The sequence below is a fragment of the Crocodylus siamensis genome, chromosome 9 (assembly GCF_052110815.1).
Source record: "Crocodylus siamensis isolate JL-2025a chromosome 9, ASM5211081v1, whole genome shotgun sequence".
NCBI classification, from domain to species: domain Eukaryota; kingdom Metazoa; phylum Chordata; order Crocodylia; family Crocodylidae; genus Crocodylus; species Crocodylus siamensis.
In genome coordinates this window covers 553476-581100 of record NC_143403.1, presented here as the reverse complement: position 1 = coordinate 581100, position 27625 = coordinate 553476, and the positions used below count along the sequence as shown (strand labels likewise).

The 27625-nt window shown below is 53.1% G+C and overlaps 1 protein-coding gene across 10 annotated transcripts in view; it reads left to right on the top strand.

Annotated features, from left to right (window-relative positions):
* The window catches only part of ZFHX3 (zinc finger homeobox 3), an 832685-nt gene that overhangs the window by 775153 nt on the left and 29907 nt on the right, over window positions 1–27625 (top strand). For 9 of the 10 annotated variants that reach the window (XM_090063359.1, XM_090063361.1, XM_090063365.1 and 6 more), the window contains one exon: window positions 20468–20575. The exons of the other annotated variant lie outside the window; for it this stretch is intronic. In XM_090063359.1, coding sequence (XP_089919485.1) covers window positions 20468–20575 — 108 coding nt within the window. The remainder of the gene's footprint in view (window positions 1–20467; window positions 20576–27625) is intronic. 10 annotated transcript variants of the gene reach the window in all.

Sequence of the window (27625 nt, the reverse complement as noted above, 5' to 3'; positions counted from 1 at the left end):
GGCCTTTTTTTTTACCAAGCGCTACCCAACAGGAACGTGGTGTTCAAAGGACAGCAGTGTGGTTAGCACAGTAGATGATGTTTGACCATCCTGCTAATGGCTAATTTGGAGGGAGTGATGAGAGAGCCACTGGTGACTAAGAAGCCTAAGCATCTCTGCTGTGTCACGAGTGCGAAATGTCTGTCTGTCTACTGTGCCATTCATAAAAAGGCTTGAATGGGGAACCATATATTTGAGCAGTTCATTGTGATTTTTTTTTTCCCCCTGCAGGGATGGCCTTGCACAAAAGAAAGCAGCATTGATATTGGATAGTTGTCCACCTCATTCAATAATGATAGTGGCTTGATGGCTGTTCAGTTAGAGTTTTTACCTCCTAACACTACGTCACAAACGCAACCAACGGACAGTGGTGGGACCATAGATTTCAGTAGTTACCCTTATTATTAGCTCGTGAGCAGGCTGCTGGTTGCCTTTGACACCGGCTCCTGATGCTCTTCTGGCAATCCAGCTCATAAAGCAAGCTTGAGACTTGGTGCAATCATCAGCTGGTTTCTCTGTGCCAGATTTATTACCGGGAATGAGGTGCTGCCTGGCGGGGGTAATCCAGAAGAGTCCAGAGAGTCAGCTTCTCACCTGGGTGGCCTTTCTGCATGACTTCACGGTGCAGACTCGTGGCCACCAAACTCGAAACCACGTGTTCATTCCTTTTGATGAATCTGTGCACGTAACGGAGTAGTCGAATGGTGATGATGATGTGGCAGCAGCAAAGGGTAGCAATGGCAATGAAGGCGGTGACGAAGACTTCCCAACCGCATGCCAAGGGGATTGATGTAGTTAGAGCGCAGGATGCTCCTCAGCTTTTCTTACTCGGGTGGAGAGAGTGATGTTCAGCCATTGAACTGGGCAGAGTTGTCTTCTGGCTTAGCCCCCAGGCATTGAAGAATGCAAAGCAGAAGTTTGCCATTGATTTCTTTCATCGTGTGCGATCCCTGAGACAACATGCCTTCTTTTAAATGCATCAGTTTTTGCAAGCGAGTCCTGAATCCAGCTGGTCAGCCAAAACGGCTTCGCCAGGGTCCTGTGGAAAGGCGCAGTTGTTCTGGTTCACCTTGGTGGCAGAGCAGCTTAGGAGTGTTAAAGACTTCGGGCACTTCTGGCATAGCTGAGGTGGAGGGGGGGACATGAACCCTGCAGTTACGCCTCGCACGGATGCAAGGGGTGTCCTTTGTCTGACTGCCGTGCTCCCCACCTGTCTCGCCTTGGTCTAGAAAGTACTGCGGGTGTGCTTCATCTGTGGTATCCCATGCCTTCTCCTCTTACTCTGATCGCTTGCTCGGAGACCTTTTGCCTTTCTACCTGCGTCACCTGGTAAATGTCTTCACAGAAATCATTTTGTTTCAGTTTAAATTGCAGTGACTGAGAAAGATCTGATTTTTGCAACTGGAAAAGGAAAAGTCTTGTGAGGCAGAAAACCCCCTTGTGCCAGAAAGCCTGCTGGGAAGTCTGTTCAAGAAGAATTAGAAACCCTTTAAATAAATGCTTACTTGACATGGCTCTGTCTTCCACCTCCTAACAAGCAGGGAAGCGAATGGCAGCCGCTGGCCAGAAATTGATTGCATTAATTGATATGCCAATAAGAGAGCTTGTTACATCCGCCATTGGTTAGGAGGCCGGCTAACAAGTCCAGCTGATCAATGGAACCAATAAAGATTTCATCCATTAATGAGCAACATGGTAATTAATGTTATCCATAAACCAATTAGCCTGGGTAGCTAATGTGCTGGTTAGCACAGTGAGTAGCAGAGAAATGGGTGTGCAGAGACTAGCCATCCGGTGAGAAGAGGGGACTTCGGGCCCTCGTGGAATTGCGGCATTTTAAAAGAAAAAAAGAAAAATGGCTTCTCCAGGCCTCTTCCGAAGGACAGAAGTTGAAGGACTGCGGCAACAAAGACGAACGGGCATTCGTCTTCACTTCATGGGGCAATTTGAGCAGCGTGTGTTACCTTCTTCAAGCAGTAAAGCTTAATTTCTTTTCTGATTGCAGCTGTTGCTTCTCTGTGTAAGCAAACCTCTCCAGCCCTGTCTCTATTTGGCACGATGGGATGCCCGTGTCTGCCTGGTCTGAGCTGCCAGAGAGCGGTTTGCGTCAGAACTGGATGTATTCTCCGTTGAGCGTGCCCCGCATCCAGCTCGCAACCATTGGAGTGCTATGCTCACCTCTCCAAAAATGTCCGCTATTTAATGCTGGTTCAGCAGCATCCATGGTATCAAGGACAGTGGCATTCGTGTGGACCAGTGATTCTCAATCAGAGTGCCAGGGCACCGTGAGGTGCCTTAAGATCCTTTCAAAGGTGCCATACAGTGTCATCACAGTTAGGTGTGCTAACGTGATCCACAAAATAGACCCAGAGATTTCCAGTAGAAATCCAGAGTGGTAAAAACATGCTAACCTGCTTTATCTTTGCAACAGAAGATCTCCCTCTGTTTTTTGCAGTCAAAATGAGTGAAAAACAAGAGCTGGCACTTTCCAAGGGGTGCCTGGGGTCTACAAAGGTTGAGAACCACTGGTGTAGACAAAACTCCCGGTGGCCACAAGCATGCTAAGGGCTGTTGTCTAAAACTGCAGGCCGCTCTGGAAGGCGCGGGCGGGACCCCTGTACAGGACGGTGCTGTCGTGGCCCCTACCCCGGAGGAGCTGAGCCACCATTAGCAGCAGTGGGAAAGAGCCCGGCCCGGGCAGGGCTCTGGGAGAGCAGGCGTCCTCTGCCCTCGAGAGAGAAAAGCACAGCAGTGGGTAGAGCAGAGAGGCAGGTTGCCCCCCAGGGTCGGGGCCTTGGTTGGCAGATTTGGGGGAAAAGCAGAACAGCAAGAGGAGCGAAGTCTGGGGTGGAGGGTCCGGAGACAGGCCCAGACAACCTTTCACAGCGTCAAGCCCAATATTGCAGTGCGGAGTTGCCTTCTCATTGTTAGGTATTGACCCTGGGAGACCCCTCGTGGATTCCCTAATTGAAAATTAATACTAGATCAATGCCATGGGCAATTTGCATATTGATCATAAACAACTTTGAAGGCACCAAGTGTGTGTTGGATCAATAGGGCTCTTGAGCAGGCTGCAGTGGGAGTGCATCCCCGCGCACTGCACTCGGAGAGAGGTTAATGATTTGGGAAGTCCCGTAACTGCCTGGTGCTGGCGAGGGCAGCAGTGGCAGCGCGCAGGCGGGAGCTGGGGCCGGGTGGAGACGGCTGAACGAACGGGGCGGGGGTCCTGCCTCGCTGCGGGAGCAGGAGGCTGCAGCTGTGTGCGAGCAGGGGAGCTTCCCCCCTTCCTGCTACGCAGGACCGCTTGGGTGCTCGGAGCCCCTGGCCCATTCGCACGTGGTAAGAGGTAGGGGCTGCCAGGTCACTCACTTCGCAAGCAGCTGTTGTCCATCGGTGGGATGTTGGACTGCCTGGAAGGCGGCGAGGGACCCCGGGTTTTCATCCAGGGGGGACGAGTTGGTCCATTTCCTTCATGCTGCGTCCACGCTCCGTGGATGCAGCAAGTTGGCTGTGTCTGTAAAGCCATTTCCAGCATGCCCCTCTCCAGTGGTGTCTGGCCTGAAATAACTCCTCCGGCCCATTGGAGACGACCCAGTGGGCTCTTTGCAGGATAAACAAAGCCCTTTTCCTTGTCCCCCCCGGCTACACGTGCTGCAGTGTCCTGGTCTGTGGATTCACATTGGTCCCTCCCCCCGTATGGGCCAAGCGTACAGGAGGGACACGTTGCACTTCACAGCGAAGTCCGATCTGCCCCTTGGGCCTTTTGTGAGTGGAGAGTTGGGGAGAAGTTGGGAACTTGCTTTGGTTTCAGAACTGCGGCAGCTCTGTGCATGTGTGCGTGCACATGCGTGCGTGCAAGCCTGTGTGTGTGTGTGTGTGTGTGTGTGTGGCCAGCAAATTCCAGGAAGTTGCTGTGCATCTGATTACTTCATTATAGGGCTTTTCATTGACTTGGCTGCACTGCACTGATGAACTGAGACTGGGGGCAAGAGCACATAATTGAGAGAAATAAATTCTTATCACAGACCTCGCTGGAGTCGCCGCCTGTGTGTCTGTCTCTGTCCAGCTTTCAGGAATGCTTCAAGCCTTTGGAGCGCCACCTGGTCCTCTCCCCGGAGCGGTCCAGGAGCGCTGCTCAAGTGAGCTGCAGGGATCGTGACCTCTTTTGCGGTGCCGGCACAACTCCACGCTCTCCAGGGCGACCCAGCCATGACTGACGTGCTTCTGTCCAGCTGCTTGTCTGGAAGCTGTAGCTGCGAGCCAGGGGCTGTATGGTGGTGTGCTGGGAACCCTGCCATGCTCTTCCCATCTCGCTTGGTCCTCTGCCTTTCCTTCAGTCGTTACAGCGGCTTTTTCCTCCTCATTCCTCGCTTCCCATCTTCTGTGCCAGTCGAGCAGCCTGCAAAGTCCTGGTGCCTGAAGGGACGAGTGGAGGTGGAAAGGGAAATTCGGTTAGGTGCCGTCCTGGTATTGCTACCCCACCTTGCCCGCAGCATGGCTTTCCAAGAGGAGCCAGAGCGGGTTCAGGAGAATTTCCCCAGAGATGCTCCCGTGTGAAAACACGTACTTCAAGACGGGGGAATGTGGGGACGAGCAGGTGGCTCCATTTCAAATCTCCCCCGTCTTCCACTCCCCCCAATAACCCGACAGGATCCTCTGTTGCCCGTTTCCTGGAGGCAGGCGCCTCGCACTCCTGCCGTGTCTCCGTAGTTGGGGGCCGGCGTGGCCAGTAGCATTTCCTGGCACTCCTGCGCTGTGCTCCAGGCTGAGGCGAGAGGCTGCCTCCGGTAACGCGAAGCTGGTGGCATTGAGACGAATGGAAAGGACTTGCTTGACATTGTGTGACCTCGCAGGGTGCAGCTGAGTACCAGAGAGCCGGCTCTGAAATTGCAGTCACTTTCGATTATTCGGAGCTGGGAGAGGCAGAGAAAAAGGGCCTGTTGGCTTCAGGAAGCTGAAATCTGCTGCTGAAAAGCTTATTAGTAGAGGAGGAAAGGCAATTACTGCCATTCAGCTAGTGCCACTAATCCAGGCCGGGAAGGGAGCAGCTCGGCCTCCAGGGCCCGTCCTCTTCCTCCGGCCAGCGCTCGGTTTTGGGCCACGGGGAGCCCCTGGCTTTCCACGTGGAGCTTGCCTTGGCTCGCCGGTGGGCCAGCAAGAGCTGAGCCCTCCTTTATTTCTTTAAAATGCTGGTCCAGACTTTTGTTCTGTCCCGTTTCCTCTGGAGCTGTCGTAGGAGTGTCGGGCTGAGGGGCCCCAGGAGATTCGTACCCCGTCTTACCCCGTCGCCTGTGTTTAGGCAGAGCCAAGAGTCGTTGGCCACCACCCGAGAGACTGAAGGGCGCAGCTCGTGAGAGAGGAGCAGAGTGCTTACGCCCCAGCCACAGCTTCCTCCACGGCACCGTGGCATGGCGCTCGTCTGCCAGAGACGGCATCTCGCGGTGCGGGTCCTTCCGCTTGCGGAGCTCCAAGCACTAGTTCAGCCTCCGTCTTCCTCGTGTTGCTAATAGGAAAGGCCAGGCCCGGAGAGAGGACAGCTCGCTGGGGAGGGGTAGCAGAGCCGCAAACTGAACTTGGGTCTCCTGGTTGCGTGGCTAGAGTGGAGCATCAGCCTCCCCCTGGCAGACTGCCCTGAGCCTGGTTTCCACGTCCTGCCCTCGCGGGGAACTGCACTAGACACGAGGAGCGAAGTCAGGGAAGTGCAGTGAGTTCATCTCGAGCAGGCGCCATGCAGGCAGAGGCTGGGATCGGAGCAAGCGCTGCAGTTGGGGGCAGGAAGGGATTTTCCCCAGGGTCAGGTTGGTGCAGACTGGGAAGGGGTAGAGGGGCCTGTACCTGGGACCTCTCGAGCGTATATTAACAACCTCTTGTAGAAGCAGGGCGCTGGCTGCAGTGGTCCTGCTCCACCTGTGGCAGGTTGCAAGGTTGGCATTGGTCTTGCAAGGAGTTTAGATAGATGATGGTCGCATGGGATTGTTTGGAGAGGGCTGATCCTCAGACAAGAGACCTCTGGAAGCCCCGCTTCTCTCTGAAGATTTCTGTGCTAGGCTCAGGTACCCGTAACCCCCAGCAAGAAAGCGTCTTCCCTTGATGCCCAGAGCCACCGGTGGCCAGCGTGAGTCGGTGCCGGGCTGGGGGCACCGACGCCGGTGAGCATGCTGCACAGGAGGGGCGCGATGCCCCGGGAGCCTGCACGGCTGGGGTGGGTGGTCACTCACCACGTGGGCTGTGGACTTCAAGAGCCGCAGGATTTTTTCTAGCTGTAGGCTTCTGGTAAGGCAGGAAATCAGCAAACAGTGGAAATGAACTAGTATTGATTTGGGGGTATTAATGTTCTGGGATTAATTACTAGAAATCAGAACCAGAGGATTTTGAGTTTGAAGGGCTGGTTGCTCCCATCTAGTCCATCCCTGGGTGTCAGGGCTGATTGGTCCCTGTCGGGTATTTCTTCTTATGCCTTGAACTACGGTAGACAGTGTGCAAAACAGCTCCATTTGGCAGTCTGATGTACAGCCAAACGTGTGTGTCTTATCAAAAAAAGTTAAATCTGGGCTATTTAAAATTATATCTGATTACTCTGAGTTCTGCTCCTTATCATACCCTAAGTAATTCCTTTCCCTCCTTGTTTTATGCTTTCTACACATTTGCAGATACCTAGTTCACCCCCTCTTTGCTTTCACCATCACTTTGCTGTATTTTATGCGTGCACTTCTTTGACTCTTCCATCATAAATTTATCCTTCCATTTCCTGATCATCTTTATTGCTGCTCTGAACCTCCTCCAGTGTGTTCACAGTAGGCCAGAACTGCAGAGATCTCACTGATGCCATGTCGAAGCGAGTCTGTCACCATCTGTTCTTTGCAACCTGATGCCTTTTCTTGTCTGGCTGCCAAATCGTGGCTCACGCTCAGACCCGGGGCTGTCGCGGCAGCCTGTCTGGGGATCTGAGCTGGCGAGGAGTGGGCACTGGTTGGGAACCTCAGTGCTACCCCGTATTCCCGACTGAACTGGTGCGATTTTTGACCTGGCTGCATAGGGGAGGGATCTAGTCACAACTGAGAATCTCTCAGCAGCTTTCTCTGCCATTGAGTTGAGGCAGTATTGACTTGCCAGTGGGCCTGGCTGAGGTCAACACACTTAAAGCGTCTTTCCTCTCCTTTCCCGTAGGACCCAGAGGGTTGAGCTGACCACTTGCTCTCCAGGGTCACGAGTCCCACGGGGTTTCCAGTAACAGCATTATTAACCCACTTGGAAACTCCTTGTATGCGATTGTGCAAAGTTCTTGGAGGCTGAGATGATGCATTTGTAATTTGAGAGCCGCCACGGGTGCCCAAGCCCTGGGGACCGTCCTCGCAATGTTTGCACTCTGCCATCAGGCCGCCGGTACTGGATCAGCCTCCCTCTGCACTGCTCTGATGGTGCCGTTTCTCTTGCCCTTGCCCTCTGCTAATCCCCACAGCTCCAGAGGCCCACGGTTTGAAGGCCCACATTACCCCATGGTCTCTTCCAGCTTCATGGCCTCCCAGCTTTCTCCAGCACATGGATTCCTTGTCCTTTGGATGCATTTTTCTGTAGAAGTTTTCCAGTTGAAACTATCAGCTGCTGTTCTCTAGCTGAGTCTGTCTTTGACCCAGAGTATGATCATGTCCAGGTCTCATAGACACCAAGGAATTTAATTTCTCCACACTCTAGAGAGGCAGGGGGAGATGATCATCTCCATTTCACAGTGCGGAAGGAGACCAGAGGAGTTGAGGGGTTGCTCGATGCCCAGGTTTCAACTTTGCATCGCTGCCTTCATACTTTTTGGCCAGCGGTCACTTGGTCTATGGTTTGTCTCATTTCTAGCGGTGGACATTTCTGAGACGGTTGCACCACTAGGAACATTTCTGGGAGTGGTACCCTGATAGCTGCTACTGGGAGAGTGGCAATTCTGGTAGAAACATCATCTGTATGTGGCCAGAAACTGAACCTGGTCTAGTGCCTTAACCCACAAAATTCGCTGGTGAAATCGCCGGTGTGCCATGTATCCTCCTCTTGACCATTCATGAAGATGCTGAAAGGAACCTAAATTGATCCTAGCTGCTCCACAAGACACACATTTCCCCCTGTCTTCAGTCTGATGGAGAAAGATTGGAAAACAGCATGCTCACATTTATTCACGTGCATGTTTATTCCCCTGGAATAAGGTTAGGTAAAACCTTGGCTCGAAGCATCTGTTCCAGCTCCAGTTGAGGTTAAGTTCAGTTTTATGCTTAAAGGTTCGGTTTTTGGCTATATGTGAAGAATACAACATACTTTCCCCAAGATTCCCAAAATGACAGCACTGGATCTTTGAGAGTAGGATATAATTTCTGAGAATTTAAAAGCCAATCTGGTTAGTAAGTTTAGTAGTGTACATAACGTTCAAATGAGTCCTTTCCAAAATTTAGCAGCCGAGCGGCATTTTCTATGGCAGTTCTGAATGGTCTGAAGAACCGAGCGCACACTTCAGGTTTCCAGATCGAGTAACAGAACTCTTGCGTAGGGGCGGTTTTGAAGAGTAAATTATTTTTCTCCTGTTCTTCATGATGGAAACGTTTCTTCTCCATCAGAGGCTAAAGAATAATGCTTGGCTGTAAACGGAGAAGCCCGTGAACGCTGCCTCCGCCCCAGTAGGCAACGCTGTGCCGAGGCTCTCGAGGATGCTGAACCCACAGGCTGCTCTTGGGTCACCTTGGGTGGAAGGGCATCATCTCCATCGCTCTGTTCTCACTGCCTCCGCCACCTTCCCTGTGCTTACCCCCATGGGGAGCTCAATCCAGTTTTGTGAAGCAAGCTTCTTGCAGCAGCCTCTGCTGACACAAGCTTTGGTTACGAAAGTAATCGTAAAAACTGTCGCTGATGCTAACTATTTGTTTGTGGAAGTCGTGCACTGCAGCAGGGAGGACAGGAGGGAAGGGAAGGCGGAAAGTCCGTGTCTTGCGAGGGGATGCAGGGGGGGCAAAGGGGAGCTGGGTGCACGACCATGCGAAGTAGCTGCAGAGCCGGGCTCCCGAGCTTGTGAGCTCCAGCACTCGGTGCTGCCCCAAAGCAGCTTGAAGGAGCCTGGGTGCTCCAGTCAAAATGGCTGCAGAAGCTGCATGCACAAGAAAATATCGGGTTGCTTTCTATCTTCAAATTGTCATGAGTGTCACGTGGTAACGGCCTTCTGCTCTTCATGTAAGACAGTTTAAATTAAAAAATGTGGGAATTTGTGGATAAGAGCTGCATGAGGATAGTGTTACAGTGGAAAGTGCATTTCAGTAATTTGGGATACCATATTTTACGTGGTCATTGTAAATATCCCCAAGCCAAGCAGTACAAGTTCGTGAGCTGCAGAATTGCAGCAGAGCTTAAAAGAAACCCAAATGTGGGATGGGGAGGCAGGGCCCTACAACAACGTGAATCGCCCCCACCTTCGGTGATGACGGAAAGGGGAAAGCAGAGCTTTAAAATCAGATCATTCAGCCACCAACACGGTGCCCCAGTTACACTGCTGCGTAGTGCGGCTGCAGGGCAGAGTTGAGGTGGCTGAGAGGGTCACCCCATGAGTGCGTTTCCCGACCTCATGGTAAACTTGGACGTGCTTGGTCTGAAATGCCGAGTTTTCCATGTTTAGATCATTGGGCTTTCGCAGAGTCTCGACACCCACGGGATGTGTTTTATCCCAACGTAGCGATAAGGATTGTGACTTTTAAACCTGCGGTAGCACAGTTTTTGTGTAGGAACAAAGGAAGGGTTGTAAGAGTAAACTCTGCATTGTGGGTCAGAGTCTAAACTGGGGTCGTTCAGGAACACAGCCTGTGGCCTTTGCCTCTGTCAGGTGAGATGCTTTAAACAATTAAGTCTGCAGCCTTGAATAGGGACGTCTGTCTGCCAGCTTCCAGCCTGCTCCTTCTGTTCGTGGCCTGGGTGGATTATGCAGATCGTGCAGCATCTCAGCTTTCATTTTTCTAAAAATGTACGATAGTCTCTCGCAGCTGCAGTCCAACGTGCGCAGACACTTTCCAGAAACGCACTCGGCTTAACCAAGAGGGTGCCGTTTGCCTGAGTCTGCAGGCAGCCTGAAACCGTGGCTGTGACGCACGGTCACCCCACCAGCCTCCCGAATGACGGCACAAGAATGTCGGCATGAACGGGTTCATCGCTGGGACTCTGGAAAATGGAAAGGGGTGGGAGCGAAGCCTGCAGGGGTCAGGGGGAAAATGTTAGTTACTGCAGGGACGGAAGAAAAGAGGGAGGAGAAGTACTGGCAGGAAGGGAGGCGGGAACCAGAGTGCGGAGTTGGAGGGAGCAGATTTCCCCCGTAAACAATGTTGAATGAAACAATAAGGGGCTGAATGAATAATGAGAATAACTCAGTGCTCGGTTACTATATAAAAGCTAGAGCCTCCCTCCCCTTGATCTCTGTGCAGACCTGTCAGTGACCCCTTTGTGGGCTGTGCTGGGAACGGGGGGGTGGCACGCTGAGCCGTGTATCAGCGCGCCGAGCGGGACGCACCCCCTCATTTCATGTGTGTGACACCCGTCATCTGGAGGAGCTCGGCTGGCCACCATCTCTTCTCCCCGTCTCCGCCTTCCCACCCCCCATGCACCTGCTTGTGGTCACCCCTCTCTGCCGCCTCTACCTTCATCCTCCCTTCCAGCACTTTCCTCTTTGTTTTCTCACCCTCCCCCACATCCCCCCAGCCCACTTTCCCCCAGTTTGGGGGCCGAGCTCTCCTTTCCCTCCAGACCTGAAGCTGGATTTGGGCTTTTTCTTTTGTTTGGCTGCTTGGTCCTGATTTGTGTTTTGCATGATTCTCCTTTCCAGCTGATTCCGGTTTGGAGCTAGGTTAAACTGTGCAAAATACTGTTTAAAAGAAAAAAAGAAAGGAACTTGTCAAGATGCATTTGTTAGATCACATTTAAAATGAAATAGAATTGAAGGTAGTTTTTGTCCAAAGAAAGGAAAAAACCCTGAAAAGCCGTCAAGCCGCAGGAGAAAGCCCCTCCTTTGTTGTCCTCCTGACATTGAAGTGTAATTTTTCATGGTTATTTGGACTGGAAAATGGGGGGGAAAGGGAGAGATGGGCTTGCGATTATTTCCCATAAATGACAGCACAATCACATCACGCTCCACTACAAACATGCTCAGGGAATTTGCCTTTTTTTTTATATTTCATGTGTGAAAATAACAGCAACGATTCTAGTTGTGCTGAAATTCAAGGGGGACAAATCCCTGCTGGATTGCACTGACTCCAGATTTAGTGCAGTTTGCACAAAATAAATACGTAACAAAAGAGCCCCACGCAACCTAGGACTGTTTCAGAGAACTGGTTCTTGAACTGCTTTGTACTTATTCCCACTTAAAAAACAAAAAACCCCTTCAGGTGTATTTTTAGTCACAGTCAGGTGGGCTTATGCTAATGAGCCCTCAGAAAGGTAAACTAGATAGCAATTAGTGTTCATCAAAACTGAGGGCAGAGCATTCTCTCATTGATTAGTTGACTTCAGCCGCCCTATCAGTAGATCTGTCCTGGGCTGGCTGACCGGGAAGGTAAGTGCCCAACTCACTTGGCTGTGAACCTCTCCCAGGCAGCTTACATGCCCGGCATCGTAGACACGCTTGTCATGGTGAGTTGTTCAGACGCCTCCCTGGCCCCCACCCTGTTAGTTAGATGCAGCCATCAGTGAGGGCCTGTAAAATGGGACCATTGCAGACTCCCTGGTTTTGCGTTAGAAAGCAAATCTGCATTCATTTCTTCAGGTTTAAATTCCTGTTCAACATGCCAGAGAAATGCAGGTTTCCAAAGCAATCCAGGTCCTGTTGGCAGCTTGTTCTCTGAAGTCCAAATCTGTTCAAGTCAGTGGGACTCCCTATGCACTTAGGTGCGTGTGTCATCTTGGCAGGATTGGGCCTATTTCAGCAATGGCAAATTGAGAAGAGAAGGCAAAAGCCCTGAATTTTGCTCCAGAGGGTTGTGTTGCTGCCTCTTCCTGTGCTGACAGTAACTGCATGAGGGAAGGGGCTTGTTTCTGCCAAATATCCTGTTTTTCTTGTTTCTTTAAAACAGCAGGGAGAGCATCACTCCCATAAACAAGGCAGAAATTGTGCCTCTGCTGATTACCCATTTTAATAAATAATGCTGCAGTGCCCTGCTCGCTCTTGCCTCAGCCTTTTGCCCGAGCTGCGGAGCAGGGGTGTGTGTGGCGAGCTCAGCTTGTCCTCTGGTGGGTGTCCTGCACGGCACCCTTGCTGCTGGTGTTTTCCAGCCTCTTGAATCTCCCGGGATTGGGCTCCCAGCAGGATCTGGCAAATGAGATAATACAGCAAAGTGGCAAAAATAATAATCAAGTTAATCAAAATGGTTTCCATCAAAAAGGAAAGCTGCGAATGTCGGAGAAGGTGGCAGCCAGCTCGCTTTACCCGGCGAAGCTCGTGTTTCAGGGCGGTCAGGGGCCCGACTGGATTGACAGGATCTTAGCTGAAGTGTTCGTGTAGCGGGGGCGGCGGGAGGGGTATGATCGCTACCGCACCGTGGGGTTGGGGTGGCGCAGGCACGAAGGCGCGTGGTTCGCAGCCCAGAGCTTGCTCGTTTGAGGCCCTAGCAAAGCGCTCGTGGTGCGGCCTGCCGGATACCAGCGCACCTGCGAATTGTGCCGAGTCCCTCGTCGCGGGGATGCGACGGGAGGAAGGGAGGACTGCCACATGGGACGGGTGCACGGATGGACCGCCACACCAGTTTAGTGGGGCATGTCCACATCTGCTGGAGTTTCTTCGTGCAGAAGGGAAATCGAAACTTCATGGCTCAACCACAAGCTCATCTGGTTTCCGTCCCTGGCCCCTTTCTCCAGGGTCGCCTTCCCGCTTGCCCCCGTGCCACGTAAAACACCTTTGCCTCCAGGGCGGCCGTCTAGAGGTGTTTCCGGGGGGGGGCTCGTGCTCACCATCGGCAATGTCCTCCTCCTCCTCCTCTTCTTCCTTCTCCAGCGAGGGCACGTGGGTGCCCCAGAAATGCAAATCGCCATTAACCCAAGATCAGCAGAAGGATGTCTTAGGCAGGCTGCGGGACTCACCCCCACAAGGCTGGTGCCCTAGGGCTGGCCTCTGACTCCTCTGGGGCCTGTGTTTTTCCCTTCTGTCCCTCAGGCCCTGCCTTTTCTTTTGGGTGAAATAGAAATAAGTAGAGAGCGACCCCCGGCCTCCTGAGAGCCACGCAAAGCGTGTGCATCCCTGCGCCCATCTGAGGGTTGGGGCAGCCCGGCTGCATCAGACCCTGGTTCCCAGGGAGGGTCTGCTAGTGCGATTCCGGGTGGAGGGCTGGAGATCCAGGACGTCTGCAGAAACGGCAGTCGTCGAGTTGTTTTGAGGACATCGTGCCTTGCGTTTCGAGCATCAGTCAGGACGTTGACCCGGCTCGCTGTTTCCCATTAGAAATGGTCATGAAGCCTGCGGACTCGAGAGACTGCTGTGCAGATGAGTGATGGACCCGGCCCTTCACGGTCTCTGTCCTCCTGACGTGGGCTCCCGTACCCCCGCCCTCACTTCCACCCGCCCAGCCCAGGCAGAGAGAGCTCGGCTGTACCCATCCCAGCCTGGGCCGTGGAGGTGTCGGCTCGTGTGCCTGCTCCGTGCCCTTACTCTGCTCGCCTGAAGCAGGGCGTGCGTGGCAGGTCCCTTGAAACACCTGGCATTTCGAAATGTGGAGTCCAGTGCGGTGACATCTCGTACATGCTCATGGTCTTGTGTCATGGGGGACTGAAGTTGCGAGTGCCCGTGGTGGTGAAGCCCCGCAGCTTTGGCAGTAGTGCCCAGCGGTGTAGCGGTCCCGTCACTGTTTGAGACTGCAGGTATCATTTAGGCAGATGCTTTATTCTTACCTAATTTGAAATGCAGGCAGAGCTCCAAAGGTGGCACCCTGCCTTTTATCACACGTAGTATCCGGGCGTCTTGTGTGACGAACAACCCCTGCCCGAGGCAGCGTGCTACCTCCCGATGGCCAGCACGCCCTGCTGCTGCTCCTGGGCACCCTCGTGGCCAGAGCCCAGCGGTGACACTGTCCCTGCGGGGAGCGCGCAGCTGTGCAGCCGGCACGTGGACGATGCCCAGATGGGAGCCGAAGTCTCTGCGGGGGGTTCCTCCAGTCCCGCTGCAGTCCCTCCCCGGCGGCCCTGAGGGGACACTGCCCTTCCCGTGGCCCTCGCCTTCTCTCGCGATTCATGGGGCCGTTGAGTGAAACGAATGCTAACTAGGGTAGGCGATTGCGCTGGACCGCAGGTTGGCGGAGGCAAGAGTGCAGCTCCTAGAAGGCTGTGACGGGGGGTATTCGTGTGACTTGGGGGGCAGAACGCCTGCCCCGCCAGCGTGGAGGCAGGGAGCGGCCGTCCGGCCCTCGGGCTCTGAGCTGGCCTCGTGCACGTGAACGCGTGGACTGGAGCCAACGGCAGAGAGGACCTTCCTCTTGCTACCATTCCTCTTGCTTCCTCCACCGCAGCATGAAAACTTCCCCTGGACTGCTGTGATAAGGCCTTCAAGTGAGCGTGGGCACACACGAGCGTGTGCACGTGTGGTCCCGCAGTCAGAAGAGGAGGGTAGCTGTAGCCAGTCTTTCCCGGCGTCGGCAGTACTGTGGCTGCCTCGGCTCCCTGTGCCCATGGGTCTTGCTGGCTCGCCGCGTCGAAGAAGAGGGGTGGCGGGGACTTTTTTTGTTTCAAAGAAGAGGCCCTGTGTACAATTAAAACTTGTTTCTGGTAAACCTCATTCCAGGAAAGATGAGCTTTTAACAAAAGGCTTTTGACAGCTGCAGGGTATTTCATTTTTTTAATGCCGAATGAAAAATCAATACATTTTTCTGGGTTATACATATTCAGAACAGGCTTGATATTTCCATTATAATGGAAAATGGGTGTCTGTGCACATCTCGCCTGTCAGAGCTGCACCATCGCATTTTCCAAGCCACTGCTAAATATTTCAAACCTGATTTGATTGTGGTTCATGACAGCTAATGTTTCTCAGCTCTTGAGCCTGCTGGAGGGTGGGAGGCGAACACGCTCTTTCTCTCCCCTCCCCGTCGTCCCTCCCCGCTCCCCGCAGCACCCCCGTCCTTGGGACCTGACGCACGGGTTTTGAGGAAATATGGCTGAAAGGGAGAGTTCAGGAGACTCAGACTGCTCGGCCTGGCGCAATTCCAGCTGGGATTTGGTGACTTCTCACACTATTTTAAGCTTTTCTTTTCTGGGTTTTGGAAGGGGCAGAAATGATGCATTTTGTTCCTATAAAGTTTGGGGACTGGGGCATATTTTTGCTGCTTTGTCAGGCTTTGGGAGTTGTCTGAATTTGGCTGAGGCCAGAAGATACTCGTACTTTTCCAAACTGCCACTTCCCTGCTCCTTCTCTTTAGTGACTAGTTAAATTACCAATTAAATGCAAATGCCATTGTCTAACTTAATTCACTTACGGGGGGGGGGGGGGGGAACTCCATCCCAGGACTTCCAGGGGTGGGTTTCGAGGGACTGAGGGCAGATTTCCCGGCATCCGAGCGCCATGTGGCGGTAGCGTCTGGCCCAGGGATTTGTGGAGCGGTTGTGAGACCACATCCAAGGCACCGAGCATGTGCTGCGTGCTTCATGGGTGGTGTCAAGGCAGTACTGCCTTTTGGGCGGAGAGGTTTGTTTGTGAAACCGTCTCCTTCGCAGCAGGCCCTGGCCCTCTACCTGGGCAGGGAAGGCCCCCAGCCCTTCCCAAGTCGCAGCCGGGTGTTCGGGGCTCTCGGGGGACATGGCGCAGGTTGCGGGAGCCGCTCCGTAACAGAGACGCCCGCCTCACTCTGTCTTCCTGTAAAACGGGCTCTTCTCGTCGGTGCACTGGAGCAGCAGCTGCCACCTTGCAGAGCCACTTGCGGAGGCTGGAGCCTCCCCAAAGTGCATTTTGAGTTGGGTGTGTGTGATCCTGGACGTGTGCCCCGTTGACCAGGAGATGCTGAGACCAGGGAAGAGGCTCTCAAAGCCTTGCAGGGCCTCTGCAAGGAGCTTCCTCGGCAGGCATGGCCTCCGGCTCAGGGTTTAGGGCGAGTGTGCTTGGCTGCAAGAGGGGTGAGGCTCCATCAGCCGGACTGAGACTGCTCAAAATACCTCTGGAAACACAGCCGAGGCGTAGCCGTCACACAGGGATCAATGTGGCTGTGGTGGGTGGCGCGAAGGTGAGCTGTCTTTGAGCCTTGGGGGACAAGTGGAACAAACCTTCTAGATGGGGATCCCTGGGGTGTTTTCCAGGCACAAAATACCTCCAGCTTGACATGAGAAATGGTGAATGAGAGTCACGCTGCATGCAGGGCAGAAGGGTACTCGGCAGCCCCGCCTGGGTGCAGCAAGCGACTGCCATGACCTCGGGATATTATAGCTAATAAATGGGAAAAGAAACTCGTGCCTTAACATCACCTTGGTGTCACAGAACGTGAAAAGCAGGAAGGGGGATGAAACCCTTCCCCTGTGAGATCTGTAACCTCATTGTTTCAGTGCGCGAGAGGGAAGGAGGGTGGGAGAGTGCTGCCTCCGGTCTTTGCAGGCCTTGCTCTGCAGGCTCAGAGTAGTTAGTGGGGCACTGCAGATGTGAACAGCTGGAGAGCAAGGGCCTTTGGGGAGAGGAAAGGTCCTTTGGTGCATCTCCTTTTGCTTGGGGAGGCGGGCTGTGTTGAATGGATCAAATCACTGGTCCATCCAGGAGCCCAGCCCTGATAGAGGCCAATTCCTGGTGTTTCAGAGGCAGATGCAAAACCCAACGGCAGTACACGTAGCAGCTACACCTGACCAGCCCCATGGTTAAATCGTGCTGAGAAGCCTGTGATAATGATTCCCATGATCGTAGCAAGCAGAGGGGTTATCAAAAGCACTGGGCGGGAAGGGGCTGCAAGCCAGCTCCTTCCTCCTGGGGGAGGTCCGCGCCGGCGCTCGGGACCCCTCCTGTGGAGGGAGCGTGCTGGGGTGAGCGGGAGAAGGAAGGGGCCCTGAGGGCATGGACGCAAGGTGGGACGGGGTGCTCTTTTGTTCCTGTATCGCTGCACTCCTGCCGCAGCCCCCTGGGCCAAGTGAAGATGGTGGGACCGGTCTTCCGAGGGCCGGGGGATCTCCGAGTTGCCCTCGGAAAGGCTGGTGCCATCCTATGGAAGAGCACATCCCCTGCAACTTTTTTTCCGCTGCCTCTCCCCTCCCCTCTGAAAGCAGCGAGCCTTGCAGAAGCTTTCTGCCGTGTTAGCAATAAAATCAAAGCAGAGATAAAGCCCTGGTCCTGTGGTCCAGAGCTTGTCGGTCCAAGCAGGCAGAGCAGACTTGAGGCTCAGATGAGAGCCAAGTTTCCAGTGCCAGGGGCTCGGCGAGTTCCCAGGGCAAGTTCCCGGCCGGTGGCTTTGTTTTCGAGAGGCTGACCGATAAAACAGGCTGCGCCTCTGCGTTGGGATGGGCTACACACTGAGCAGGGAGAGGAATTTGCAGTTTGTATCCTTGTTTTTTAATCATTTTTCTACCTTTATTGGTATTCATAGCTCACATTTTTCCGGTTACTGTCAGCCTGGGCTCTCATCCATTTTAAAGAGCTATTTTTTCCCCTTGTTGTTGATGATGATGGTATAAAGACAGATGGTGTAACTGCTTATGAATGTCCTATTTTATTTCTCCAGAACCAGACAGTTCACTTGAAGACGTATATTATTTCCACATGCTCAGGTTAGGCAGCCCAGACAGTGTCTGCATCCAGCTGCTGGGTAGCCTCGGTCTTCCTCGCCATGCAGATGCTGACACCTCTGGGTTGTCGGAGGGATTGCACCGAGCTCAGCTCTTTGTTGCTAGCCAGGGAGGTTGTCGGCAGCCTCGCTGGCACGCGGAGGGCTTCCGCCCGGGACCTCGCTGCCCTCCCCGACCTCTGAAATAAGAGCGCCACCTTTCTGGCTGTTGGCGGGAGCAAAGGAGTCAGGGTCAGGAGAGCCAGATCTATGTTGATGCCTGTTGCTGTGTCCCAGGTCTTTAACCCAGAGTCTTGCTCTGTGCCTCAGCTTTCTAGTCTGCGAAATGGGGATGGGGATTGACTGACCTCTCGTTAAAATAGCTTGTGTTGCTCAGATAAGAGGTGCTACGTAAGTGCACATTTTTGAGTTGCCAGCAGGACTCCTGGCCCGCCTCGCTGTACAATTATAGTTCGTCTGGAATGTCTTGGAACGAGGCATCGCGGAGACGATTGAGTCAGGGACGGAAAAAAGCCGAGTTTGCGTTCCAGTATAAAACTCATTAAATAATTACCAGCTTGTCCCAGCCTCTCCTGTTAAACAGAAACTTTCTCCACCCTATGGCTTGTCGCTTCTCTTAGACAGTAAAAAAAAATCCGTCTCCTTGCTAAGGTTTTTCTCAGAGGAGGGAGAACTTGTGGAATTTCAGTTCCCAAAATACGACTTTACGTGCTGATCCCACAGCCCTGCCCTCCAGCAAACTCCCTGCTGCTCAGCCCCCAAGGGGACAGTCTCTGCATCCATCACTTCCACTTTTCTGCCTATTGCTGAAATATATTTTTTTCTCTAAAGGTACCAGGGGCTTGTGCAAGGAGTACGAGACCCCTTAAACTCAGACAGCTCTAAAGAGTTTGGGCTCTGGAGAGCACTGCTGGCAGGAGAGATTGAGCCAAGTCCCTTGTTGCACCTCACGTTGCTGCCCCGAGGGTCCTGGTGCAGGCGTCTGTGCTGCTCCTCTCGCTGTAGCCTCTCATTCGAGGCCTGTCTTCACTAGGAGAGAGGATGCGTGTCAGGTCCCCCTCCAGCCCTATCTCAGGGTATCCAACTAATGCAACTTCAGACTGTCTTTTCCTGCCTGTGCTACAGTTACAATAGTTAAAAATACGCGTTTTCCCAGTGCAGACCTGACCCTAGTCGGTGTGTACTACCGGTAGGGTACAAAAGCTGCAAGACCTTTGCCCCCTCATTCGGCAGTGCTTTGCTTGCATGATGCCCTGGCACTCAGCTCTTTTCTTATCCTTCACCAGTGAATTCGCTCTGGCACTAAGTCGTTTCATCTCAGCACCTCTCCTCCTACTTGGCTGTTGTCTTAACGACTTCCTGGTGCTGGGATGAAAGGAAGGCCACTAGCAGTGTCGTGCCATGTCCGTGTGTCACGAAAAGCAGCAGTGCTCTTGCTTCAGCTGCCTGTTGTGCAGGAATGGTGGGGAGGAGCGGCGAGCCCTCCCAGCAGCACACAAGGGATCCTCAGCCGCCTGCCCGGGGCAGCCCAGAGGCTTCTCGGGACCGTCCTGGAAGCAGAAGCCGGGTGCCCAGGTATCAGCACTCTGCTGCAAGGCCACGCTGTCCTTCGGCCGGCTCCAAGGGTGCTTCCCTGTCTGGTATCCCGCCATCTCCGTGCCCCAGCCCCTTGATGCACCCGGGCTCTTGGCGCTTGAGGTCGGTGGCACTGAGCTCCAGTTCATCAGAGGAGCTGACGCCTCCGTGACCTGCGCCAGCAGCCCGCTAACGTCCCCTGTCCAGGCCCTCCCTCGGGCCGGGTGATTTCTTTAAACTCTCCACCTCGGGTTTCGGAGCGGCCCACTTGGGCCTTCAGTGCGTGTCCCATGCGATGGGTCTCCCCAGGGCTGCTCTCATTCCTTATTCATGAAGGAAACGAGCTGCTTTGCAACGTGTGAACTGCTGCAGGCCATTGCCCGGAGCAGCCGCCCACTGGAACCTATCCTGGGATAAGTCCCTGCTTGTTTTTCTCTGCCGGGGTTAGTATTGGCTGAACGCAGGCAGCTCCCAGGTAAGGGGGTGGCGTTACGTGGAAGAGGCCAGGCTATTGGCAGGAGCACACAGCAACCTCCAGCACTAGCAATGTTGAAACAGGCAGTAAATGCCGCTGCACGCCTGTCATCCAGGTACACCCGCCTCTGCTCCATTCAGCAGGAAGGCCCATCCTCACTCCAGCAGCAGCGAGGCCTTGAGAAGGCAGGGCTCCTCTTCCTGTTTCTATTATTTCACAGTTCTTTGTTTCATTTCTCTTGAAAGTATAGCCAGCCTTGAGACGAAGCGAGTTTGTGCCTAGAAATGCTCCATGCAGCTCTGTGTTGGAGTCTGAGCCGTGGGTGGGTGGATGTCTGGTCAGGATTTGTCCTCGGGACAGCAGCAGCTTGAACAGGCCAGGAAAAATGCTAGTGTCCTGCATTCCCAGCCCTTGAGGCTTACGAGGCAACGCAGCCCAGCAAGGACCCATCCAGTTAGCTCAGCTTCTGTGCGCATCTCATCACAAAGTAGTTGTGTATGTGAATCAGAATCACTGGGCGCAGCCGTGACGTCGTTTCACGCGTGCACTGCGGGGATGGGATGGTACTGAGCTCTTCAGCTGTGTAGACCTTCCTGTCACTGCTTCTGCTCTTACTGGTTTTCTCTCGCTGCTTGCATTTCAGAAGAAGCAGTTGAAGATGTGGAGGGGGCCAGTGAGACAGCTGCCGACCCTGAAGAGCCTGCTAAGGAGCAAGAGAGTGGCAGTGATAAAGACCCGAGCAAATGGACAGGTAGGCTCTGCTCCCTTGCTCCGAGCCAGCTCGAGTGGAGGGTAGCTGGACAGCTGGCTCGCAAAGTGCTGCCCCGTGGAAACCCACACTTTCGTTTTCTTCCATTTATATTTCCTTTTGAAAAAGAACATTCCAGCGCCTTAGCTTTCCCACAGCTGTTTCGGCTTCTAGCCATTCATCTCTCCCCGTTAGTTCATGTTACCGCTGGAAAATGTTGGTCTCATTTTAGCCTGAAAACATGAATTCAGTGCCACAGTGTGCGTTAGGCTTTGCAAACAGTTGAGAGAGAAGAAAGGAGGGGTCATGAAAATAGCAGGTCCCGAGCGTATGTGGTCCTTCTCCAAATTAGTCGTAACGACACAGGGGAAGCAGAAAGTTACAGAGGAAGCAAGCTGCTGCTTTACTTAAATGACGTTGTTAGGCAATACTGTCAGCGTGGCATGAGGGCGTAAGGCTCCCGCTTTCCATTAACACTTTGCTGTCAAGACTGACAGAACGGCACTTTGTTTTCTAGAGCCCCTAGCCTCGCTGGCCTGCTCTCCGCTGTGCAGAAACGGCTTCTGCCCCAAAGACCTTGCAAGCAGAGTTTCAGCTGCGTACTTCCCTTTTCCCCTGGAGATGTGTGGAACCGAGCGCAAAATCGAAAATACGCGGGAAGGTTCAAATCTAAAGGTCCCTTTTGCATGCATGTCGTTCACATACAAATGCGCGGCTCTGCCGCTTCCCTGGCTAGGGGCTCGCTACCACGGAAAAGATCTCATAGAATCACAACCCCTAATGGGAGGGCTGGATGGGACCCCGGTCCAACCCTCTGCTCAAGGCAGGCCCATCCCTGACTTGACCATCCCAGCCCAGGATGGTTAAAAAGCTCCTGAAAGTCTTTATGGTGCTGAGCAGGAAACCGCGTCGAGTAGCTCCCTGCAGGCAGATGCGCTTCTCTGTCCAGCTGGGAGCCTGCTGACTAGCCGGGGCCACTTGCAGGTTGGGAAGAGAGAGGGATTTTTCTCCTTGGTGTAGAGACCAGTCTGAGCAGCTCTGGCTTTCCTCCGTGGCAAAGTGAGAGAGCCAGTGTGCCCCCCCACCCCCTTCGCTGGGGGAACATAAATGATCCAGACATGTTCCCTTGTCTACAGAGTAACCAAAGAAACCACACAAACATCTGGTCCCTTAGTGCCGTGCTTTTCCTGGCTTGCAGAGCCAGCACTTTCCCTGCCAGCCTCCCTTTCTGAGAGAGGGCCCACTCCAGCGAGGGCTGCCTGCCGACAAGCCACAACTGAAGAGAGAGCCTTTCCGCCCAGGTCTTGCAGGCATCACGGGGCAGAGCATGACCTCTGGTTTCAGCTCCATGAAGAGGTTTGAGCCCTTCGCTGCCACAGGGCCTGTCAAGACCAAGAGGATCAGTTGTACTTTGGCACGTGCTGTGTAAACCCCAGCAGGCAAAACTGCTTGAGCGTGGGTGTCGAGACTGCCCCGTGCGACTGTGTGCGGTGCCACCCTGACCTGTGGCCAGGCCCCGTAGGGCTAGTGCGGTAGGGGCAATTAACAGTGGGGATCCAGCTAGGAGCATGGGCAGCAACATTGAAGGTGAAGTTCAGTGCCAACAAGTACAAGGACCTGTTTGAACGATTTAAAATGTTAAGGGGCTCCCCGTATCTCAAGGCCCAGCATGATGCTTTTGTGGTGGTGGTTGCAGCAGTTCAGAGGAGAGTTTCCACATGGGCAGTTTTTTAGGGATGCATTTAAAAGAAATGGTTTTGAAATCCCTGTTTCATGCACAAAATCTGGATGTTGGGGTTAGATTTCTGACTTTCTTGTTGCCTTGTGAAATCCCAAGCCAGTTCTCGGTGCTAGCTCCATTCAGTGCATGAATAGGAAGCCTGCCGGACAGCAGCTCCAAATCTGGCTAGCTGTAAAAATTGTCTGCGGGCCTAAATCCCGTAACTGGGTCCACATAGGCAGACCCCTGCACCTAGACAACCTCGTTGAGGTCTGTCCAGAGCAAGTTGCAAGGTCAGGGCTTGACTTCAGAGGAGTTTAAGCATGTGCTGAAGTGATCTGTTTGGAGCCCAGCTCCTTGGCACATAATCCCCTATCCAGTTATTCCAGAGAAATACAACTGTAAAGCACGTGTCGTCATACAGCAGAGTCCCGCATGGTTTCTGCTTCCCAAACTCCCTCGACAACAGTGAGAGAGCAGGACAAGGAGGAAATGCAGGCCCAAGCCCTCCTGTGAGCTAGTAAATAGGATTTTGAACGGGAAGCCAGGAGAGTGGGTTCTGCTCCTCGCTCTGTTGTTGGCTTATTGTGGCCCTTAGCCATCTGTTTAACTGTTGTTTTGTGCATTCAGTTTCCCACCTGTAGACTGGAGTAAATACCATCCACTTTTGCATAGCATTGTGAGGCCCTTGCATGAAAAGCTGCTGTGGAAACGTCAAGTTTTACGACGGTGGTTTGCAGAGGCAGGGCAGTAGTCCATCAGGACAGCACCGGCTACTTGGCAGGGAGCGGCAGAGGTAGACTTGTTGTGAAGGGGAAAAACTTCTTCACTTTGGTATTTCCTATTTCATTGCAAATTTATAACAACGGTCCATTTTCAGAACAGACCTTTGAAAATTTCCTGAATTTCTAATTTGAAAATAGGATATTCTTGAACAGAGAAGTTCTGTTTTCAAGTAACCTCCCAGAAGCATTCAACATCTTGTACATGTATGAAGATTCATTTTCAAATCAAAATGCATAATTTAGAATTTGTGCTCCTTATGACGCGAGTCCAGTCCCCTCTAACAGACTGGGCAAAAAGCAACAGTTCTGGGTCACGGGGTCCCAGTCGATGACATGACGTTTCACCAAAAAAGTCTCTTTTTGGCATTCCCCAATCAGAAAGCTGTCTGCAGGCCCATACCTGGGAACCTGGCCAGAGGCTCATAAGAATCAGCAACTTCTCATAGGGATTCAGAATGGTGCGTGACTTTTTTAAATCAATTATTTATTGGTTTAGCAGCAAATTGCTAATGTTTCCTGTTTCTGGATTGGGCCTGTTCCTTTCTGTTTCTCACTCCAGTACTAAGATTAAACAGCTTCTAAGCACTCAAGTGATGCAGGCTGAGTGCTTCTGGAGGTGGAGCTTCCTGCTTCCTTCTTTCCAATTTTAGTGCCGGAGGAGAAAGGCAGTTCTCAAATCTCAGCCACTGAGCAAAGACTCGTATCGTGATTCACATGAGATTCGTCCCACATAAGCAAGGAGAATGCAATTGCTGCCTGACATTGTTTGCACTGTATAAAAATACGACTGCATTCAGGATGCTCATGTTTGCTAGTGGACGTGTTGGTTTCCACCTAAAGCCCCGAGTTGGATCCGGGGAGACTAATTTGAGACTTCAAGAATTTTGGGTTTGTTTTAATATTTTTAAGCAGAAAATATGAAAGACCACCTCAATCCCCCAGCGACCCCACTGCATGAGAGACTTTCTTGGCATGTTATCAATTGTATAGACTTAGTATGTCAGCATTTTTTAAAAATATCCCTACTTAAAAGTATAGATTGAAATGAAATATTTCTAGAGGAGTAGCCTGAAGGGTTTTTTTTTTTAAATTATTATTTTTTTTTAATTTTTTTTTAAATCCATGATGCTCACCTAACACAGAGCAATTAGTGCAATGGAGCATCCCTGATTCCAATCCATGGTAGATTGCTATTAAAGGAGGTATTAACGGGCTGCCAAGAGCTGGGAAATTGTTGCAGAAAAGTGTGTTTATGGAGTCTGGTGCTGGCAGGCATGATTTCCATCGGATTTGACATGTTTAACATAAATGTATACTGCACAGCTCCTGCAGCTTATGAATAATTCCTACAGGCCCACTGCCTTTCTAATTACTGAAATTGAAAAAAACAGGTCAGGCACATCCTGACGGAAATCTATTACCACCCCTCCCCCTGCCCTTTTTTAATATACGTCGTTTTGTCGAGCACTTAATGGCTAAGATACTCTGCTGAGAAGGAGATAAGGCTCAAGGATGGGAAAGGAGAGAAAAGGGGGCACGGCGGAGCAGCTCGGGATCTTCAGGCTGTAGGCAGTTGGGCAGCTCGGTGTCATTCCTCTTCATCCCTGAGGTGCCAGGGATTTCCAAAGTGCCTCGAGCTCCTGTGGCGGGGGTTGGCATCCTCCGTCCCCCAGCCCATAGCTGCACCGTGCCGCCCGTCCCCTCCGCGCACATACCCTGGCTGCAGAGGGGCCGGGGTCGGCGGCGAGGGTAAAGGTGCCGGCCCCATCCCAGGGAAGTCCAGCAGCAGTCAGGTGCCAAGGTGCCCTGCATACCTTGGGGCCAGTCTCCACCCCGCGCCGCAGGAAGTTTAGCTGCAGTGGGGCGCTGCAGCCACCCCTTAGCCCAAGACTTATCGTCACTAGCTGGTGTTACTTGTGTGTCTTGGGATCCAAGCAGTGGAGACATGGTCCTCTCGGCACTGGGCTCGCTGTTTTCTGGTCCTAGGACTGCAGGAGCTGGGGGAGCCCTGGCCCCCAGCCCAGAGCCCGGCTCAGCCAGTCCTCCCAGGGCAGGGCCTAGCAGATTGTCTGCCACGCGGTGAGACTCCACCGCTCCTGCCAGAGCCTCTTCCGCAGCGTCTTGCAGGGACGCTCCCACGTGCCTCAGCTCTTCCCACTGTCCTGGCTACACCCACCTGCCCGTTGGGTAACTCCTGTCTGGCTGGTTGTGTCTAGTGCTGCCGATCGAAGCGCGGAGACTGCTGCTTGCCTCCCTTGCGTGGGGCCGCGTAGCCGTGCCGCACACCTTGAGCTCTCTGGTCATTTCTCCTAGCAGTCAGTTTTGTTGCTCTTCTCTGAACTTCCTCGGTTTATTGGCGTCTCTCGGGCAGCGTGGCGCTCGGGGTCCCCAGTGCCGTCTTGCCGGAGCTCTGCAGCGAGGGCCGTCTCCTCCGCGCTCTGAGATGGGAGGCGTTTCTGTGTGGAGCCGCAGGTGACTGTTGGCCTTCTCGGCGGTCCTCTCGCATTACAAACCCACATCTGGGTTGGTAATGTGCTGCCACCCTGGCATCTCACCTGTGCGGCAGGTGCTGATGTAAAATAGAGAATAGCCCCTCTCCCAGCATGGTTAAAACACAGTTTAGTCTTGTACCCACCCCTGCTGTGTTGTATTTTCAGGACTTTAACATGGAATAAAAATGTGATTGAAACAAGTTGAGCCCTGTTCACACTGCAGAATTACACTAGGTTTCATCTATTTCCCCTTTGCTTTCCTCCCTGGTAGAGGAGCCCGTAGTACCCTCTACGCAGTTGGTCGGGCCGCAGCTGGAGTCCTGTGTCCAGTCCTGGGCGCCGCACTTCAGGAGGGACGCGGGGAACCTGGAGAGGGTCCAGAGGAGGCCGCTCATATGGTCGGGGGCCTCCGTGGCCAGCCCTATGAGGAGAGGCTGACGGACCTGAATCTCTTCAGTCTCCGCAAGAGGAGGCTGAGGGGGATCTCATGGCTGCTACAACCTTATCGGGGCCAGCAGCAGGGACTCGGGGAACGTCTGTTCCCCAGGGCCCCCCTTGGAGTCACCAGGAGCAATGGCCACAAGCTGCGGGAGGAGAGGTTTAGGTTGGATATTAGGAAGAACTACTTCACGGTAAGGGTGGCCAGAGCCTGGAACAGGCTCCCAGAGAGGGGGTGCTCTCACCTTCCCTGGACATCTTCAAGAGGAGACTGGACAGGCACCTGGCTGCACCCTGGTCCCTTGGTCTCCTGCTGCATCACGCTGCACCGTGATGCGGTCTGCTCGGCCCTCGCACGAGCTTTGGTCATCCCCTTGCACTTCCCCGCGTAGTCCCCACCTTCCGGTCTCTGCTCCTGCAAGTCCCTCTGCTGCGGTGCCAGCAATGCTTTGTGCCTCATCTGGCGAGCGCTGGGGGGAGTCTGGAGTTTTGGTTGACATAAGAATCAGACTTTTCATGTGTTGTTTGCCATCTTTGTAAGCTCTTCAATGCATAGACCTCTGTAATTGAAAGTTAGGGCCATACATAGCAGAACAAGCCCTCATCCTAACTGAGGCCTCTGGGTACCGTGATGTAAATATTTAATTAACAAATCAGCTGTTCAGAGTCGCAGCAGGCTGGAAGGTATGCCGCGGCAGCGGACGAACAAGTCCAGTTGACTGTTCCCAAGGCCTTACTTTCAAAAGCCAGAGGAGAAAGGTCTGTGCAGAAGTGCACTTGCAAATATCTGTGTCCTGACTTCCATCTGTGTACGATCGTGTTATTTATCAAATATGGGTTTGAAAAAATCCTGTAGGGCAACAGGCGATGTACAATCCTGTTAGTGTGGCTACAGCGTCTCATTAGAAGGAATGGGACCTTTGGGGAATAGGGAATGTAAACGGACAGTGTTTCAGAAAGAAACATCCTAACCATATATTATTAACACAAAAAGGAACAAATATGCAGTAATGCTGCCGTGTTAGACAAGGAAATTCCATTTCGGTGAGGCTTGAGCTCTGCTCTCATGGCTGCTTATGTCACGAGACTCCCGCAATGGCATGATTGCCTTGGATTTATTCTTTGATATTAATGTATGTCGTGCGCTCTCCTTCTGGACTCGGAGAAAGTGGCTGCACTGGGCGAAGCTGGGTGAGGGCACGACCTGGCGGCTACAGGACCGCTCTTGCCACCTCAGCCGGAGCAGGAGGGAGAAGGCTCCAAAACATGTGGGAATAAGAAGGAATGAGGTAGCCCTGTGGCCTCTCTGAGCACGGGATCTCCAAAAACCAGCAGTTCCTTCAAGGAGCCCCTGAACAATTGCAGCATCTTGCCCAGCTCCGTCATAAGCAGCTGTAGCCACAGAGAAGGCGGCCGGACTTCACTCTGTGGGCTAACGTTCGGTGCAAAGTTTTGTGATCCTGCGCGGGTCATTCCTAGAATATTTTTGGAGGAGGTCTGAAGGACCTTTTCACTGGAGAGGAAGCCCCCTCTATTGCCGTGGGATCTCAGCTGCCAGCAGACCAGGGGAGTGTGGCGTTGTAGCGCGGCTGAAAAGTTCGCCAAGGCTGGCTGCTGA